The 16,644-nt window shown below is 42.5% G+C and overlaps 2 protein-coding genes and 1 long non-coding RNA gene across 3 annotated transcripts; 1 reads left to right on the top strand and 2 right to left on the bottom strand.

The window, feature by feature from the left end:
* Positions 1 to 1,082: 1,082 nt before the first annotated feature.
* LOC122764782 (cytochrome c oxidase assembly protein COX18, mitochondrial) lies at positions 1,083 to 4,044 on the top strand. Its single transcript, XM_044018715.1, has 7 exons — positions 1,083 to 1,348; positions 2,141 to 2,520; positions 2,592 to 2,692; positions 3,026 to 3,180; positions 3,256 to 3,371; positions 3,491 to 3,598; positions 3,827 to 4,044. The coding sequence occupies exons 2-7, from the start codon at positions 2,161 to 2,163 to the stop codon at positions 3,989 to 3,991; spliced, it is 1,005 nt and encodes a 334-aa protein (XP_043874650.1). The 5' UTR covers positions 1,083 to 1,348; positions 2,141 to 2,160; the 3' UTR covers positions 3,992 to 4,044.
* An 80-nt stretch (positions 4,045 to 4,124) lies between these two features.
* polr2b (RNA polymerase II subunit B) lies at positions 4,125 to 15,955 on the bottom strand. Its single transcript, XM_044018714.1, has 25 exons — positions 15,827 to 15,955; positions 15,437 to 15,509; positions 14,825 to 14,975; positions 14,624 to 14,736; positions 14,202 to 14,421; positions 13,843 to 14,001; positions 13,605 to 13,769; positions 13,331 to 13,527; positions 13,134 to 13,253; positions 12,819 to 13,005; positions 12,599 to 12,742; positions 12,375 to 12,514; positions 12,090 to 12,201; positions 10,862 to 11,016; positions 10,527 to 10,725; positions 10,277 to 10,445; positions 10,098 to 10,194; positions 9,922 to 10,016; positions 9,587 to 9,837; positions 9,395 to 9,484; positions 8,573 to 8,680; positions 5,973 to 6,086; positions 4,696 to 4,856; positions 4,394 to 4,589; positions 4,125 to 4,295 (listed from the first exon to the last, which is right to left on the bottom strand). Exons 1-25 carry the CDS (start codon positions 15,927 to 15,929, stop codon positions 4,206 to 4,208), a joined length of 3,609 nt encoding a protein of 1,202 aa, XP_043874649.1. The 5' UTR covers positions 15,930 to 15,955; the 3' UTR covers positions 4,125 to 4,205.
* A 167-nt stretch (positions 15,956 to 16,122) lies between these two features.
* On the bottom strand, positions 16,123 to 16,573 carry LOC122764784. Its single transcript, XR_006359881.1, has 2 exons — positions 16,503 to 16,573; positions 16,123 to 16,467 (listed from the first exon to the last, which is right to left on the bottom strand). It is a non-coding gene; the product is annotated as an uncharacterized LOC122764784 (long non-coding RNA).
* Between the last annotated feature and the right edge of the window lie 71 nt (positions 16,574 to 16,644).

Raw genomic sequence — 16,644 nt, forward strand, 5'->3', positions numbered from 1 at the left:
GACAGGTGAGGACATGTGTGTGAGAGAGGTCTTTAAAGACAGGTGAGGACATGTGTGTGAGATAGGTCTTTAAAGACAGGTGAGGACATGTGTGAGAGAGGTCTTAAAAGACAGGTGAGGACAGGAGACTCTCCATCACCTTATCACGTGATAAACTGTATCATTAATTATTAACCAATAACTGTACTTTTGATAATCAATAATCGATTTCTTCTAAAGACCATGCATGTTTGTCCCCTATTTGTTGCCGTTTCAATAATATGTATTCATATTTATTAATGTGTTTAATAATGTAGGGGGTGGAGTGGCTCAGTGGTTAAGACCCTGTGTGCAAAGACTTCATGGTCGCAAGTTCAACTCCACCCCTGGCACGTTGTAAGTCGCTTTCGATAAAAGCGTCTGCTAAATGACATGTAATGTAATATAATACAATATTTAACAACCAAAGTATAAAAACTATAATAAAATAATACCATTTATCAAGGGTTAGCCGATAGCTTAACGTGCTAACTCACTCACCAGTACTGGAACCTGAGCACCGGGCCGGAGTACACGGAGGATTTGGCGGGTTTGCCAGACTCAGTGGTTGGCGGAGACACACCGAGACTGTCGGTGGGAGAGTGACCGGGCTGTGGACTCGATCTACCGAGGTAAATGTCCCGGACCGTGAGGGCCGTGAAGAGCAGCAGGGCCACCAGGAGGCCCACCTGGCTGAACTCCGCCATGTTTGCTGCTGAGACTCGGGAAGGCGACAGGTTTCCGGTTTAAGATTTCAAAATAAAAGACAGAAGAGCCCTGAAAGAACTTAGCTATACAAGTAAACCAGTTGAATGACTTTGGTTGTCAAATTACTGTAACCTCAGGAGTTACTGAAACACAGGTGAGGACAGATGTGTGAGAGTAGTCCTGGAGGAAAATGTATTCACAAAGATGCCCAAATACGTACATTTTTAAATTCAGTTTCCATCAGAACATCAACTCCTTTAACGAGACAGTAAACAACACATTTTTCAGTAGCTGCTTCTTTCAAATGATGCTTTTATTTTGAGAGTTTGAGCGGGTTTTTTCCGGTTTGAGGTTATTGTTTTAAGTCTTCGTCTTTTTACGTGTTTAACTGAAACCTCAGTTTCTTTGATTGAAAATGAATAATAACAATCTCATTATTTTGAGTTTTGGTTTTAACGCGCTTCGTTGACGTCATATTCATTCGCCACGCGACGGTAAACAGAGTGACGTCATATGTGTGGGACGCGTCAGTGAATGGAGGAAAGAAGCTGAAAGGATAGAAAAAAACGATGAATTCTCTGAACTGAACGTGAACGAGACTTTGACGACTGACGTCACTCAGGTGCGTTAACGTTACGTTAGTAGATGAATTAAGTCGTTAGTTACTCTGGTTCAGGTTTGCGCTAACAGTTTCAACGCTGACCAGTTAACCTGTCTAACAGTTAACCTGTCTATCACTGACCAGTTAACCTGTTTAACAGTTAACCTGTCTAACAGTTAGCTTAACCACTGACCAGTTAACCCGTCTAACAGTTAACCTGTCTAACACTGACCAGTTAACCTGTCTAATAGTTAACGCGTCTAACAGTTAGTTTAACCACAGACCAGTTAACCTGTCCAACAGTTAACCTGTCTAACATTTAGTCTAACAACTGACCTGTTAATCTGTCTAACAGTTAACGTGTCTAATAGTTAACCTGTCTAACACTGACCAGTTAACCTGTCTAACGGTTAGTTTAACCACTGACCAGTTAACCTGTCCTAACAGTTAACCTGTCTTAACCACTGACCAGTTAACCCGTCTAACAGTTAACCTGTCTAACACTGACCAGTTAACCCGTCTAACAGTTAACCTGTCTAACAGTTAGTTTAACAACTGACCAGTTAACCTGTCTAACAGTTAACATGTCTCACAGTTAAACTGTCTAACACTGACCAGTTAACCTGTCCAACAGTTAATCTGTCTAACAGTTGACGTGTCTAATAGTTAACCTGTCTAACACTGACCAGTTAACCTGTTAACAGTTAGTTTAACCACTGACCAGTTACCCTGTCTAACAGTTAACCTGTCTAACAGTTAGTTTAACAACTGACCAGTTAACCTGTCTAATCTCATTCCTGTTTGTCTCTTCAGGAAAAGGGGGAGTGGTCATCATGCTGAGTGTTGTAGGGCTGGTGAGGGGTGGCGTTCTGAAGCTCCGCCTCCTGCAGCTTCCTGTTCGTGGGGTTTGTTCGGTTGTAAACAGGAAGTGGTCTGTATCCACAGGAACCATAGCCTGTTGTCATTGGTCACATGTCAGGGCAGCGTCAGGCGTCCGCGGTGGCGATGTGGCATCCAGTTGGTACGACAGCCTGGCGGACTCGGCTCTGGTTCACCTGTGCGAGAACTTCATGGTGAGCATGCAGCAGGTGAGCGGGTTGCCGTGGTGGCTGAGTATCGTCGTGGCGACGCTGTCTGTCAGGTCACTCGTCACCCTGCCACTCGCCGCCTATCAGCTGGTCATCATCTCCAAGGTCTGATCACTCAAACTGATTTATCAATACGTTCTGCAAGGTAACCATAGTAACCTCCAGGTGATTGACAGGTTGAGGCCCTGCAGGCGGAGATCGCTGATGTGGCAAAAAGGCTTCGATACGAAGTTTCAGTCCGAGCGAGAGAAAGAAGCTGGACAGACAAACAAAGCCGGTAACACACACACACACACAAACAAACAAACAAACAAACAAACAAACAAACAAACTAGGGATGAACCCAAATGAAATTTGTTGCTGAAATCTGAAACCCTGACAGAAATGATTGAGCCATGACTGCGACTGAGTTTACTGACGTCAAGGAGATTAGATTATAGATTAAGAATCTATAAAAAATATCCAGGATGATCTCATGCTCCTCATCTTCTCCTCACATCTAATAATGATGTTTAGGTTCAGTTGCACCGTGTGGTCACATGTTATTATATCAAGTGTTTCATTGGTGTTTCTGTGATGAACACTGAACTCTAAAATAAAACTCTTTCAGGGTTCAGTTCCAGAGGAATCTGCGAAGGATCAGGACTCAGCTCTACGTCAGAGAGAACTGTCACCCGTTTAAGACCAGTCTGCTGGTCTGGGTTCAGCTGCCACTCTGGATCAGCTTCAGTCTGGCTCTGAGGAACCTGAGTCTGGTTCAGTCTGGTAAGAGTCTGGGCCGCTGGGCTTGATCAGTCCAGGACTGAGAGCAGGAATCAAAGCGGTGTATTATCTGTGCAGAGGTTCAGGGTGATCTGGCAGCAGGGGGCGCTCTCTGGTTCTCTGATCTCACCTCACCTGACTCCACCTGGATCCTGCCAGTCTGTCTGGGACTTGCTAACCTGCTGATTGTTGAGGTGAGTCGTTCAGCACATGAGGTCACATGACCTGTGACCTCATCTGGGTTCAGCTGGGTTGACCTCAGTGATGACATGACCTGTGACCTCATCTCACTTCCTCGTGTCTCGTCCTTCAGGTGTTTTCTCTTCAGAGACGAAATCCGACATCTTTTCAGAAGCTGCTGCTGAACTTTATCAGAGGATTCTCAGTCCTGATGGTACCACTCGCTGCCACAGTCCCCTGTGTGAGTCCAGACCTCTGTCCAAGACCCTGTCCCCTCTGAGTCTCAGTCTCAGACAAGAATGACCCGTCAATGTTCAGTGCAGCAGACAGACACATAGAGAGACAGACACAGAAATTTTTCAAAAAACATTGTTTCATGTCCTTAAACACTGTATTCAGCTGAAGCAAGCGCGCGCACACACACACACACACACGTTGACATTTTGTTATTCTCTGACTCCGCCCACAGTCCATGGCTCTGTACTGGTTCACCTCCAGTCTGGTCGGCTTCAGTCACAACCTGGTCCTTCGTTCTTCGAGGATCCACAGAATCCTGCGACTGCGCACCGATGGATCAGCGTCGCCGTACAGAGACCTGCTGTCAGCCTTCATCAAGAAATACTGTCAACACTGATGACTTACACAGGAAGTGATGTCATTCAATTAAAAAAACCATCAAACAAAAAATGACTCTGCATTTAATGTGTACTTCGCAAACTGTAGTGGACTGTAGTGGTCTGTAGTGGACTCAGAAAGGGAAGCCTGTATTAAAGAAAAACTGTTTATTCTACTTTTACAAAAACTTTGCACTGAAACAAACAAACGTCTGTGTGTGATTGGCTGTCGGTCTACGATGACATCATACGAGGGGCGATGCTCATTGACATCAGTTCTTGGAAGAGAAGTTTACAGGCGTACGGCATCCGGATGAGCGAAATCTGCCAAAGACACACAAGCGTTAGAAGATCATATTTGTGATGACGGGTCAGGGTCACTGACCCGGGTCAGAGTCAGGGTCAGGGTCAGGGTCACTGACCTGGGTCTTGTTGCGGCAGCCGCGACACTCGTACGTGTGCGTCCTGGTGTTGGCGATGGCCATCAGGCCGCACAGGTTACACACGTGGACCTGATACGGATCAGACGCTTCAAACAGACGCTCTCTGAGGAACTGAGCGGCGCCGTGAGCGATCTGACAGTCACGCTCCATCTCGCCAAAACGCAGACCGCCATCGCTGAGAGACAGACAGGCAGACGTGTGAGAGAGAGAGAGAGACAGGCCGGCAGACGTGTGAGAGAGAGACAAGCAGGCAGACATGTGAGAGACAGACAGTGAGTTACCGTGAGCGTCCCTCCATAGGTTGTCTGTTGAGGATCTGGACTGGTCCTCTGGCTCTTGAGTGAATCTTGTCGTCGACCATGTGTTTGAGACGCTGATAATATGTCGGACCGATGAAGATCTGAGACGTCAGTTTCCTCCCTGTGAACCCGTTATAGAGAACCTGAACACACACACACACACACACACACACACAGAGAGATAGACAAGTGACACATACACACACACACACAGATAGACAAGTGACACACACACACACACAGATAGACAAGTGACACATACACACACACACAGAGACAAGTGACACATACACACACACACACAGAGAGAGACAAGTGACACACACACACACACACACACACACAGAGAGATAGACAAGTGACACATACACACACACACAGAGAGAGACAAGTGACACACACACACACACAGATAGACAAGTGACACACACACACACACAGATAGACAAGTGACACATACACACACACACACACAGAGAGACAAGTGACACATACACACACACACACAGAGAGAGACAAGTGACACACACACACACACACAGAGATAGACAAGTGACACACACACACACACACACACAGAGAGAGACAAGTGACACACACACACACACAGAGAGAGACAAGTGACACACACACACACACAGAGAGACAAGTGACACATACACACGCACACACACAGAGAGAGACAAGTGACACACACAGAGAGACAAGTGACACATACACACAGAGAGAGACAAGTGACACACACACACACACACAGAGATAGACAAGTGACACACACACACACACAGAGAGAGACAAGTGACACACACACACACACAGAGAGACAAGTGACACACACACACACACAGAGAGAGACAAGTGACACACACACACACACAGAGAGACAAGTGACACATACACACACACACACAGAGAGAGACAAGTGACACACACACACACACAGATAGACAAGTGACACACACACGCACACACACAGAGAGAGACAAGTGACACACACAGAGACAAGTGAACATCTTCTCAAAACAACATCACGAGCTGTGTCTCAGTCTAGGGTCTGGATCTGACCTTTGACCTGGTTAAACGCTTCTGATATTTCTGCTGTGACTAATCAATAATTATAATATTGTTGTAGAAAACATTGAGGACTCTCTGAGAGTGAGATTAAAATAATATTAACTTCACAAACTGATACAAAATCACTCAATTCTTCTATATCTGTTAAGAGTTTGAATCATTTTAACAACAGGAAGTGAACTGACCTCGTTTCCTCTCAGGTGATATCCGTACTCAGACAGCAGGTTGGACACTTTCTGCACGTTGACGGCGTCATTAAACGGCGTCGCGTCACCAATCTCACCTTTGTTTGCCGAGACCTAGGACACCAAGGAAACATGTTTATGAACAACTCAAATGTACAGTTATTATACTTGTTATTAGAAGTTATACAGTTATTATACTTGTTATTAGAAGTTATACAGTTATTATACTTGTTATTAGAAGTTGTACAGTTATTATACTTGTTATTAGAAGTTGTACAGTTATTATACTTGTTATTAGAAGTTACACAGTTATTATACTTGTTATTAGAAGAAGTTGTACAGTTATTATACTTGTTATTAGAAGTTGTACAGTTATTATACTTGTTATTAGAAGTTATACAGTTATTATACTTGTTATTAGAAGTTATACAGTTATTATACTTGTTATTAGAAGTTACACAGTTATTATACTTGTCATTAGAAGTTGTACAGTTATTATACTTGTCATTAGAAGTTACACAGTTATTATACTTGTCATTAGAAGTTGTACAGTTATTATACTTGTTATATATTGAAGTTGTACAGTTATTATACTTGTTATTAGAAGTTGTACAGTTATTATACTTGTTATTGTAGTTATACAGTTATTATACTTGTTATTAGAAGTTATACAGTTATTATACTTGTTATTAGATACTTGTTATTGTAGTTGTACAGTTATTATACTTGTTATTAGAAGTTGTACAGTTATTATACTTGTTATTAGAAGTTGTTATTATACTTGTTATTAGAAGTTATACAGTTATTATACTTGTTATTAGAAGTTATACAGTTATTATACTTGTTATTAGAAGTTGTACAGTTATTATACTTGTTATTAGTTGTACAGTTATTATACTTGTTATTTGTTATTATACTTGTTATTGAAGTTATACAGTTATTATACTTGTTATTGTAGTTGTACAGTTATTATACTTGTTATTAGAAGTTGTACAGTTATTATACTTATTAGAAGTTATACAGTTATTATACTTGTTATTAGAAGTTGTACAGTTATTATACTTGTTATTAGAAGCTGTACAGTTATTATACTTGTTATTAGAAGTTGTACAGTTATTATACTTGTTATTAGAAGTTGTACAGTTATTATACTTGTCATTAGAAGTTGTACAGTTATTATACTTGTATTGAAGTTGTACAGTTATTATAATTGTCATTAGAAGTTGTACAGTTATTATAACTTGTTATTAGAAGTTATACAGTTATTATACTTGTTATTAGAAGTTGTACAGTTATTATACTTGTTATTAGAAGTTGTACAGTTATTATACTTGTTATTAGAAGTTGTACAGTTATTATACTTGTTATTATAAGTTGTACAGTTATTATACTTGTTAAGTTGTACAGTTATTATACTTGTTATTAGAAGTTATACATATTATACTTGTCATTAGAAGTTATACAGTTATTATACTTGTCATTAGAAGTTGTACAGTTATTATACTTGTTATTAGAAGTTGTACAGTTATTATACTTGTTATTATAAGTTGTACAGTTATTATACTTGTCATTATAAGTTGTACAGTTATTATACTTGTCATTATAGGTTGTACAGTTATTATACTTGTTATTAGAAGTTATACAGTTATTATACTTGTTATTAGAAGTTGTACAGTTATTATACTTGTTATTAGAAGTTATGTTATTTACAGTTATACAGTATACTTGTCATTAGAAGTTGTACAGTTATTATACTTGTTATTAGAAGTTATACAGTTATTATATATTAGAAGTTGTACAGTTATTATACTTGTTATTAGAAGTTGTACAGTTATTATACTTGTTAATATTATACTTGTTATTAGAAGTTGTACAGTTATTATACTTGTTATTAGAAGTTGTACAGTTATTATACTTGTTATTAGAAGTTGTACAGTTATTATACTTGTTATTAGAAGTTATACAGTTATTATATTATTAGAAGTTATACAGTTATTATACTTGTCATTAGAAGTTGTACAGTTATTATACTTGTTAGAAGTTGTACAGTTATTATACTTGTTATTATAAGTTGTACAGTTATTATACTTGTCATTATAAGTTGTACAGTTATTATACTTGTCATTATGGTTGTACAGTTATTATACTTGTTATACAGTTATTATACAGTTATTATACTTGTTATTAGAAGTTGTACAGTTATTATACTTGTTATTAGAAGTTATACAGTTATTATACTTGTCATTAGAAGTTATACAGTTATTATACTTGTCATTAGAAGTTGTACAGTTATTATACTTGTTATTAGAAGTTGTACAGTTATTATACTTGTTATTAGAAGTTGTACAGTTATTATACTTGTTATTAGAAGTTGTACAGTTATTATACTGTTATTAGAAGTTGTACAGTTATTATACTTGTCATTAGAAGTTGTACAGTTATTATACTTGTCATTATGAGTTGTACAGTTATTATACTTGTCATTATGAGTTGTACAGTTATTATACTTGTCATTATGAGTTGTACAGTTATTATACTTGTCATTATAAGTTGTACAGTTATTATACTTGTTATTATGAGTTGAAACAATCGATTATTACCTTTCCCTGCAGACACTCAATCAGATGACCGACTGTCATTCTGGACGGGATGGCGTGAGGATTGATGATGATGTCAGGTGTGATTCCCTCACAGGTGAAAGGCATGTCCTGAACACAGACACACAACATTTTACATTACAGCCACACAAAGTGGTTAGCTGTAGGCAGGTTCCTGCAGAGAAACCAAAATATTCACAAGTCAAAGATGTGCAGGATCTTTGTCTTGTGTAACGGTGTATTTCCACGGGCTCACCTTGTCTCAACACGACACCATTAGGTCACATCTCTACTGCAAATAAAGTACCAACTTAACGTGGGCGGAGTCATCACTGCACGGCTGCATGAAACTGCGGTGACTTTGTTTTATACGCGCATCACACACACACACACACACACACACACAGCAGTGAATAGTGACTTTACACCAGACTCCTGTAGTTGTTAAGAAGTTTTAAGTGATCTGCAGTTAGGCCGGAGCACAGACTCCTACTCCACAGACTACAGCGGTCTGTGATGCTGCTCGCGGTCGCTGGCGCTGTCCCTCAATACACCAGACTCCTCTGTTAAATACAGAGATTTCTCTGGTACTTGTTGGAGATTAATCCACGTTATTAGGATTGTTAAGTAGTTTTAAGATCTTTGCAGTTCAGCTTGATTTGTGTGTGACGTCTCTTCCTGTGACAGCAGTCTGACCGATCATCGCATAGTTACCTACTCAGCACGCTTTTGGAACCTCGCCTGAGCAGGTACTAAAAATAGTACCTGGTACCAGGTTACTACGCTAGTGGAAACTACTTAAACCATGGCGTCATAGCAGTTTACCTCCTGTCTGTACTGGATCCCACATGTTCCTTTCTGTCCGTGTCGGCTGGCAAATTTATCACCGATCTGAGGAATTCGAACAGAACGAACCTGCAAGAGACGAGGTCATGATAAAACACACAAACACACACTCAATCAGGTCCGAGGACACATAAGGAACAGGAGTGTCTCAGGTGTGCTGTATCCGCTCACCCTGATCTTGCAGAACTTGTAGCCCTCGTAGTTCAGGGTCACCATCACCTGATCTACGATCCCAGTCTCGCTGGTTCTCAGGAAGGTGCTGCAGTCCCTCTTGGTGTAGCGCCGGTTGGTGCTGTCCAGATCGTCGTCGTTCTCCGGCAGTGTCACCGTCTTGCCAATGATCACGTCCTCGCCAGATACACGAACTCCAGGTGCAATCAGCCCGTCATCATCTAGCTTGTCATATATGGCGTGTCTCATTCCTAAAGATGATTTTAATAGGTTCTTACTATATGTAACATTAGCTCCTCCCACCATCCACATCAAACAGACAGGTGTATTCTCACCCTGACAGGTTTCACGTGTTGGCTTCTCAAAGATCTCCACCTGATCAAAGCCTTTCTTTGACTCCTGCTCTTTGTAGGACCGATAGAAAACTGACCTGTGAGGTGACAGCAGCTGTAGTGAGTACTGTCTCTTCACAAATGGCAGCTTGAGTTCCGACTCAAGGGTTAGGACTCACCTGAAGAAGCCTCGATCGACAGCCGACCTGTTCATGATCACAGAGTCCTCTTGGTTGTATCCTGTGTATGACGCGATTGCAACGATCGAGTTGATGCCTGAAAAGCAGCATTAATGTCAGTGTCGTAACCTCTGCCCTCAATGCCAGACACATAACATCTGTGGTATGACGCTGGTTACCTGCAGGAAGCTCTCTGAAACGCAAGTACTCCATGGATCGTGTGGTGACCAGCGGTTTCTGAGGGTAGTACAACACGTGAGCGAGCGTGTCCATTCGAACGTGGAAGTTGGTGATGTAAACACCCATGGCCTGTTTACCCATGGCAGACTGGTATGTGTTCCTAGGAGACTGAAGACACGAGAGACGATCATCAGGATCATCAACACAACCACCACTCTCCCTGCTTTCAGCCCCGCCCACTCACTGTACCTGGTTGTGGTCAGGGAAGGGAATGATGGACGCGCACACCCCGAGGATCATGGACGGGTGAATCTCACAGTGAGTGTAGGTGGAACAGTAAGCCACGCCCTTCTCCTGGAGGTCATCCGGGGTCATGGCGAGCATCACTGTCTCCTCCTCTAGAGTATCGATGTACTCGACCACGCCGCTCGCCACCAGGTCCTGCCAGCTGATGTTGCACCAGGTGAGACCAGAGAGGGTCAACAAGCAAACTCAACTGTTCTACCAGACCAACTGGTTACCTGTGATATCTGACCTCTCACCTGTGATATCTGACCCCTCATCTGTGATATCTGACCCCTCACCTGTAGTTGTTGTACTCGCGCTCCTTCAGCTGGTCGATGTGACGTCTCTTCAGCAGTAGCTTCTGTTTCTCGACGATCAGCAGGGGGCGACAGATTCGTCCAGCGTCTGTGTAAATTCTGATCTCACGCTCTCTTATGTCTCTGATCATAGACACCTAAAGGGTTAAGTTCAAATTAATGAACACTGATGTCGTGGTCATGGTAACTTCACTTCGAAATATTGCATAACTACTACATGACTGCTACATGACTACTATATCCACACTGTCATGACCTCCTGATGGCAAAGGCAAAAAAGTCAAGTGGTAGAACCAAAAACATTTCACCGGCCCTGAGCCGGAGGATCCAAATAGCTGTCCGTCAAGACACGGGACCATCCTCGGCCCAAATGAAGCTCGTCACTGGTGCCAACTGCAGTCCCATAACCATTAGACGGCATCTGGGATAGAAGGATTTAAGAACAAAAACATCTTCGTGGAGTTTGGAGTTTGCACAAGAAACCAAACATGGGACATTGAAAGGTGGAAGGAAGTTTATTCTCTGATGAGAAAAAAATGACCTTGACGGTCCCGATGGTTTCCAACGTTCCTGGCAGGACAAGGAGATCCCACCTGAGTTGTTTTCTACACGGCACCGTGGAGGGGGCGCCATCATGGTCCTTCAATGGAACAATGGAGCTTCAGGTTGTGCAGAGCTGGCTGTGTGGAGATGTTGCAGGGGGCATCCCTCATGACTGAAGGCCATCGTCTATGTGCTAATGACTGGGTTTTTCAACAGGACAACGCTGCAATTCACAGTGCCTGCCTGACAAAGGACTTCTTCCAGAGAAATAACATCACTCTCACATGTTTTTGGGATCATCGAAGAAGTCTTACTGCATCCAACCTCAGCAGCAATGGCACGCTGCGAGAGGCCTCGCTGCGTTCAAAGAGAGAAAGTTTTTTTGCCTTTGCCATCAGGAGGTCATGACAGTGTGGATACCTGACAGAAAATGGCACTGAAGATTTAGGCTTTTAAAGGCTGTGGTCTTAAAACAGCCTATTTCACTTTAATGGTTGTTGGCAATAAATTGCTAACTCACTCCCATTTCTTCTTTTTGCATTTTGAAGCACGACTTAGAACCTTCTTGAGATCCAACTGTGCAAAATGTCAATTCTTGCCATTTTACAGCAGTGTATAGAAATAGACAGGTATGTAAAGGTATGTTAAGATGAGAGCAGCTGCTCACCTCGGAGACAATGATGTCCATCTGTCGTCGTAGTTTCCTCAGCGTGTTCATCAGCTGCTCTGGATCTTTGTGGATTCCGACCCAGCATCCGTTCACAAATATCTTTGTAGCACTAAAACAATCACAAAACATTTGTAAGTGAAAACGTACCTTTTAATTACTCATTGAACTAAAACTCCAGAAGCTAAGAGAAAGTGATGCTGCCCCTTGTGGGTGGCTTTTAGAACTACAGACACAGTGGTTTATATCTAATCAGACAGATTATCAATAAATGGAGTGACAGACTCTGCGATGGCAGCAGGTGAGATTTCCTCCAGGTTCTCCATACTCCACTCCTCCAGGAACTCCAGGATGGGGGACGGCTGAGATCCCACAGAAATGTAGGCCATGAGTGCCAAGTTCTTCACCAGACCCACAGCGTGACCCTGAAACAGTTATTGATTCTCCTTAACTCATTGTGTCAGCGTGTCGGTGTGATGTCAGTGTGTCGCGATCGTCGCCATGGTTACCTCGGGCGTCTCAGCTGGACACACCATCCCCCACAGCGTGTTGTGCAGCTGTCGTGGTTTGGCCAGTTTTCCGTCTCTGCCAATAGGAGAGTTGACTCGACGCAGGTGAGACAGAGTGGACGCAAACGTCAGACGGTTCAATACCTGAACACACAAACACACATGGGTGACTGAGTGACTGAGTGACTGAGTGAGTACACCTGTGGGCAGGTGTTCTGACCTGTGAAACCCCAGCTCGGGCCTGATGAGCTTTCTTGACGTCGCCCCAGTTTCCGGTGGCGAGCGAGTATTTGAGGCCGTCGGAGATGATTCTGGTTTTGATGGCCAGTTCAAGGTTGAAGTCTTTCCCTCGGTCGATGAACTTCTGAGCATAGATTCTGATTTCCTTGAGCAGGTTCTTAAACATGCTGCCATACGTAAATCAAAAATAACAAATAATCAATAATAATAGTAGTAATGGAAATGCTGTACACATAGAACATGAGGAATTATTTCATTCTGTGTGTTTACAAGTCATGAAAGAAAGAAGCCCCACCCCCTGAACAGGAAAGCCAACAACGGTCCAGCCAGGTCCAGCCTCTTGTTGCCATAGTGATCTCTGTCGTCCAGCTCCCGTCTGCCAAGGGCAGCAAGCAGCAGCCTGTGGACCATGTACCTGTGATGCAGTGACATGGAGTTACACACGTGAGCTCAATTCACCTGTGCAGGTGAGTCACATGACGCAGGACTCACCCTAAGAAATACGCCTTCTTGGTCTCGCAGAAGTCGCTGACGCCGACATGCGGCAGCATTTCTTTCTGCAGAACTTCTTTTGCATATTTGATTCTTCTTTCCTTGGTCACTCCAGGTTTCGCTCCTCTGGAGCCGATAAAGTTCAACGCCACGTTCTGCTCCTGGATCACGAACGCTTCGTCGAGAGACGGCTTCACCTGGAAACACAGTGACATCATAGGTGACGCCACATTAGGCGGCACGATCTGGATCAATAAGTTAGAATTTGACTGACCATCTCCATCATCTCAGGGTCATCGAAGTCGTAGATGATGTGTTCCAGGATGTCTCTGTCCGACACGAAGCCGAGAGCTCGAAACACGATGATGATGGGAACTTCTTGTCTGATGTACGGCAGCGTCGACACGATCCTTTGACCAATCGCACTCTTCTTCACACCCTGAAACAGACAAGTTCACCAATAAGAAGACGGGCTCCGACATCATCAGCATGCAGGTGATGTCCACACTCACCTGTCCTCCTCTGGCCATCATGCTGACCCAGATGGTGCTGGTCGGACGGGACGAGTTCTCCAGACAGGACCGACACTCGGCCGTGTACGCATACTTCGAGTCCTTCTTGGCGAAGACATAAACTGTGTTGGTTGCCATCTTCTCCTGAGCGATCAGAACCTGAACACATCACAAACGTGAGCCAAATGTCTCGCCTCTACTTCCTGTCTGTCTGACTGGTAAACAGTGCATGGAATGTTTGCACGTAGCTTAGCCTACATTTTAAACAGACACTACCAGCTTAGCTTTGCCTCAAGTTTCTCAATGATGTCACCAGGTCACGGGTTAACCTCTGACCACTGACCCCAGTCATAGCTTACCTTCTCAGAGCCATTGATAATGAAATAACCTCCGGGGTCGAGTGGACACTCGTTAAGCTCGCACAGGTCTCTGTCTGTTAGGCCGCTCAGCAAGCAATAGGTGGAGCGAAGCATGATGGGAATTTTCCCAATGAAGGTTTTCTGGTGTTGTGTTTGCAACTGGTCTTCACCCTCCTTTATTATTGTTTTAGTGATGTCAACGTAGAGAGGAGCAGAGTACCTGCATGACACCACAGAACATCAGAGATCACCACATAACATCACAGAACATCAGAGATCACCACATAACATCACAGTACATCACATCAGAGAACACCACAGAAAATCACAGAACATCAGAGAACATCACATCAGAGAACACCACAGAACATCGACAACAGAGAAATGAAATGGTTAGGAACGAGCAGGTGGGTCAAACATACGTCAGGTTCCGTAATCGGGCCTCGTTGGGCATCATAGGAGATGGCGCTCCATCTTTCTCCCAGTGCGTCGGCTTTGAAAGGTAGATCTGCTCAAACTTCAGAAGGTAACGAGGCTGAAACACCAAAAACATGTCAGTGATGTCGATGATGTCATCGCCGTGATGTCATAGCAGTATTTATAAACCACATGTTGCAGCTCACCGGCTCTTCCACCTCCCCTGACGTGTGTTGAGCTTCAGCCTGGAGGTCGATGGGCGGAGCATCTTCCACTATTCTTTGAACCGACATCTGGATGAACTCATCAAAGGAGTCCAGCTGCTGCCGCACCAGACCTTTCTCATCAAAATAAGAGCTGGAAGAAACAAAGGATTGACAAGAGAAATAAAAGTATTTGTTTTCTCTCCCTGTCCTGACTCTGCAGGTACCTGTGACTCAAGATGTCACGTAACTGAGAAGATATACAAAAATAAACCTTGCATGAAACTTCTCACCCACAACGCAAACTCTAGCCTGGCTCTTTCAGCTGCTGTCACAATAATATTTTCTCTACAGTGACAAACTTAATACTGTAAAAGAAACTTTTGTCACTGTTAAAAACAAACAAACACAGGTTTTACTTTGTTTAGCAATACTTAGCTTGTGAACACTAGCTAAGCAACAAAAGGTACTAAAGAAATTGGATTTTCGAAATAAGAGCAGAAAGTAAAGTGACTTATGAGTGTTTCTGTCCTTATTTTATTGATCTTTTGTTGAATCAGTGTTACAAAAACAGCAGGTATTCTAATAAAAATCACATTATCCATGAACATTTACCTGATGACGATCCAACAAGCTTCCTGCCACAGATCCGGAGTGATTTCATCATCATCTTCATCATATTGATTATCTGGCAATCACAAAGAGCTGATCACTGATCGATATTAGCTTTGAGATATGATGTTACAGATACATATCGATTACACGTGGAGATATTATGGATATCATCCACCGTGAAACATCACCTTCCACTGCCAGTTAACTATTAAACTAACTAACCAACATCACAGCAGTTACTGGTTCATTAGCCTGTTAGCTCAAACAAAGCTAACGTCGTTAGCATGTTTTCATTCAGAGTGGATGCTAACATTAACAGTTAATTGCTAACGTTTCAATTAGAGATTAAATGGACCTTCGTCCTGATCATACATGGTCAATTAAACTCACCTTCATCCTGATCATACATGATCGATGAAATCAATAAAAACACTTGGACAAAAACTCCGACGAAACCAAATACAGCGGCGCGCGCTACAGGAAGTAGAAGCATACGTTACATCCGGTCTTCTTCTTCTTTTCTGAGGTTTTATGGCGCGTGGGAAACATCGATTTGGTGCATTACCGCCACCATCTGGTATGGAGTGTGGATCGAAATGTTGATCTAACTATTATAAAAATAATAAAATAAATCATCATTATATATATACATATATATATATACATATACAATGTTCTACTCAATGTTCAAGTCCCATTTTCTTATAACAAATGAGTCCGTAACTTTATTTTGAAGCGTTTAAAACGTCATAGACTGACATGTGTTCATGTCAGCAGCTGTGTGTCTATTTACATCGCTGTTACATAAAGAAAAGATTAATCTGTGGAAAATCAATTTCAGAGTGATTTGCTCAAAATATGTGAGTCTCACTCACTCACACACAAACAGGTTTGTAGTGTGTGTGAGTGAGTGTGTGTGTGTGTGTGTGTGTTTGCACACAGGATCAGTTTGGTCTTCGATGTCCTCTCTGATATTATCCTCATATGTTCAGATGTACGTGGTGTATCAGTTTATAATGCAGCGTCTCCACCTGACGGCAGCTCGAGAGTTTGTGCTGCGCTCCACAAACATTTTTATACATGCGTGTGTGCGTGAAACCAAGCGTATGCCGTCTTTTTGTGCGTATGCACGGTTTACACATTTGTCTTTTCCTGTCAAAGTGAACATAATGCATAGATTGACATTAATTCTAATAACTGACAAACAA

This window comes from Solea senegalensis, unplaced genomic scaffold, assembly GCF_019176455.1.
Source record: "Solea senegalensis isolate Sse05_10M unplaced genomic scaffold, IFAPA_SoseM_1 scf7180000017658, whole genome shotgun sequence".
NCBI lineage: Eukaryota > Metazoa > Chordata > Actinopteri > Pleuronectiformes > Soleidae > Solea > Solea senegalensis.

Bases quoted from the DNA above. Each gene is read 5' to 3' on its own strand.
- LOC122764782 (XM_044018715.1), top strand. From the start codon at position 2,161: ATGCTGAGTGTTGTAGGGCTGGTGAGGGGTGGCGTTCTGAAGCTCCGC. The intron at 2,521-2,591 runs GTCTGATCACTC...GGTGATTGACAG, and splicing joins AGCTGGTCATCATCTCCAAG to GTTGAGGCCCTGCAGGCGGA. The intron at 2,693-3,025 runs GTAACACACACA...AAACTCTTTCAG, and splicing joins TGGACAGACAAACAAAGCCG to GGTTCAGTTCCAGAGGAATC.
- polr2b (XM_044018714.1), bottom strand. From the start codon at position 15,929: ATGCTTCTACTTCCTGTAGCGCGCGCCGCTGTATTTGGTTTCGTCGGA. The intron at 13,006-13,133 runs GTGGGGCTTCTT...TACGTATGGCAG, and splicing joins TTGGCTTTCCTGTTCAGGGG to CATGTTTAAGAACCTGCTCA. The intron at 11,017-12,089 runs GTGAGCAGCTGC...TTAACCCTTTAG, and splicing joins TGGACATCATTGTCTCCGAG to GTGTCTATGATCAGAGACAT.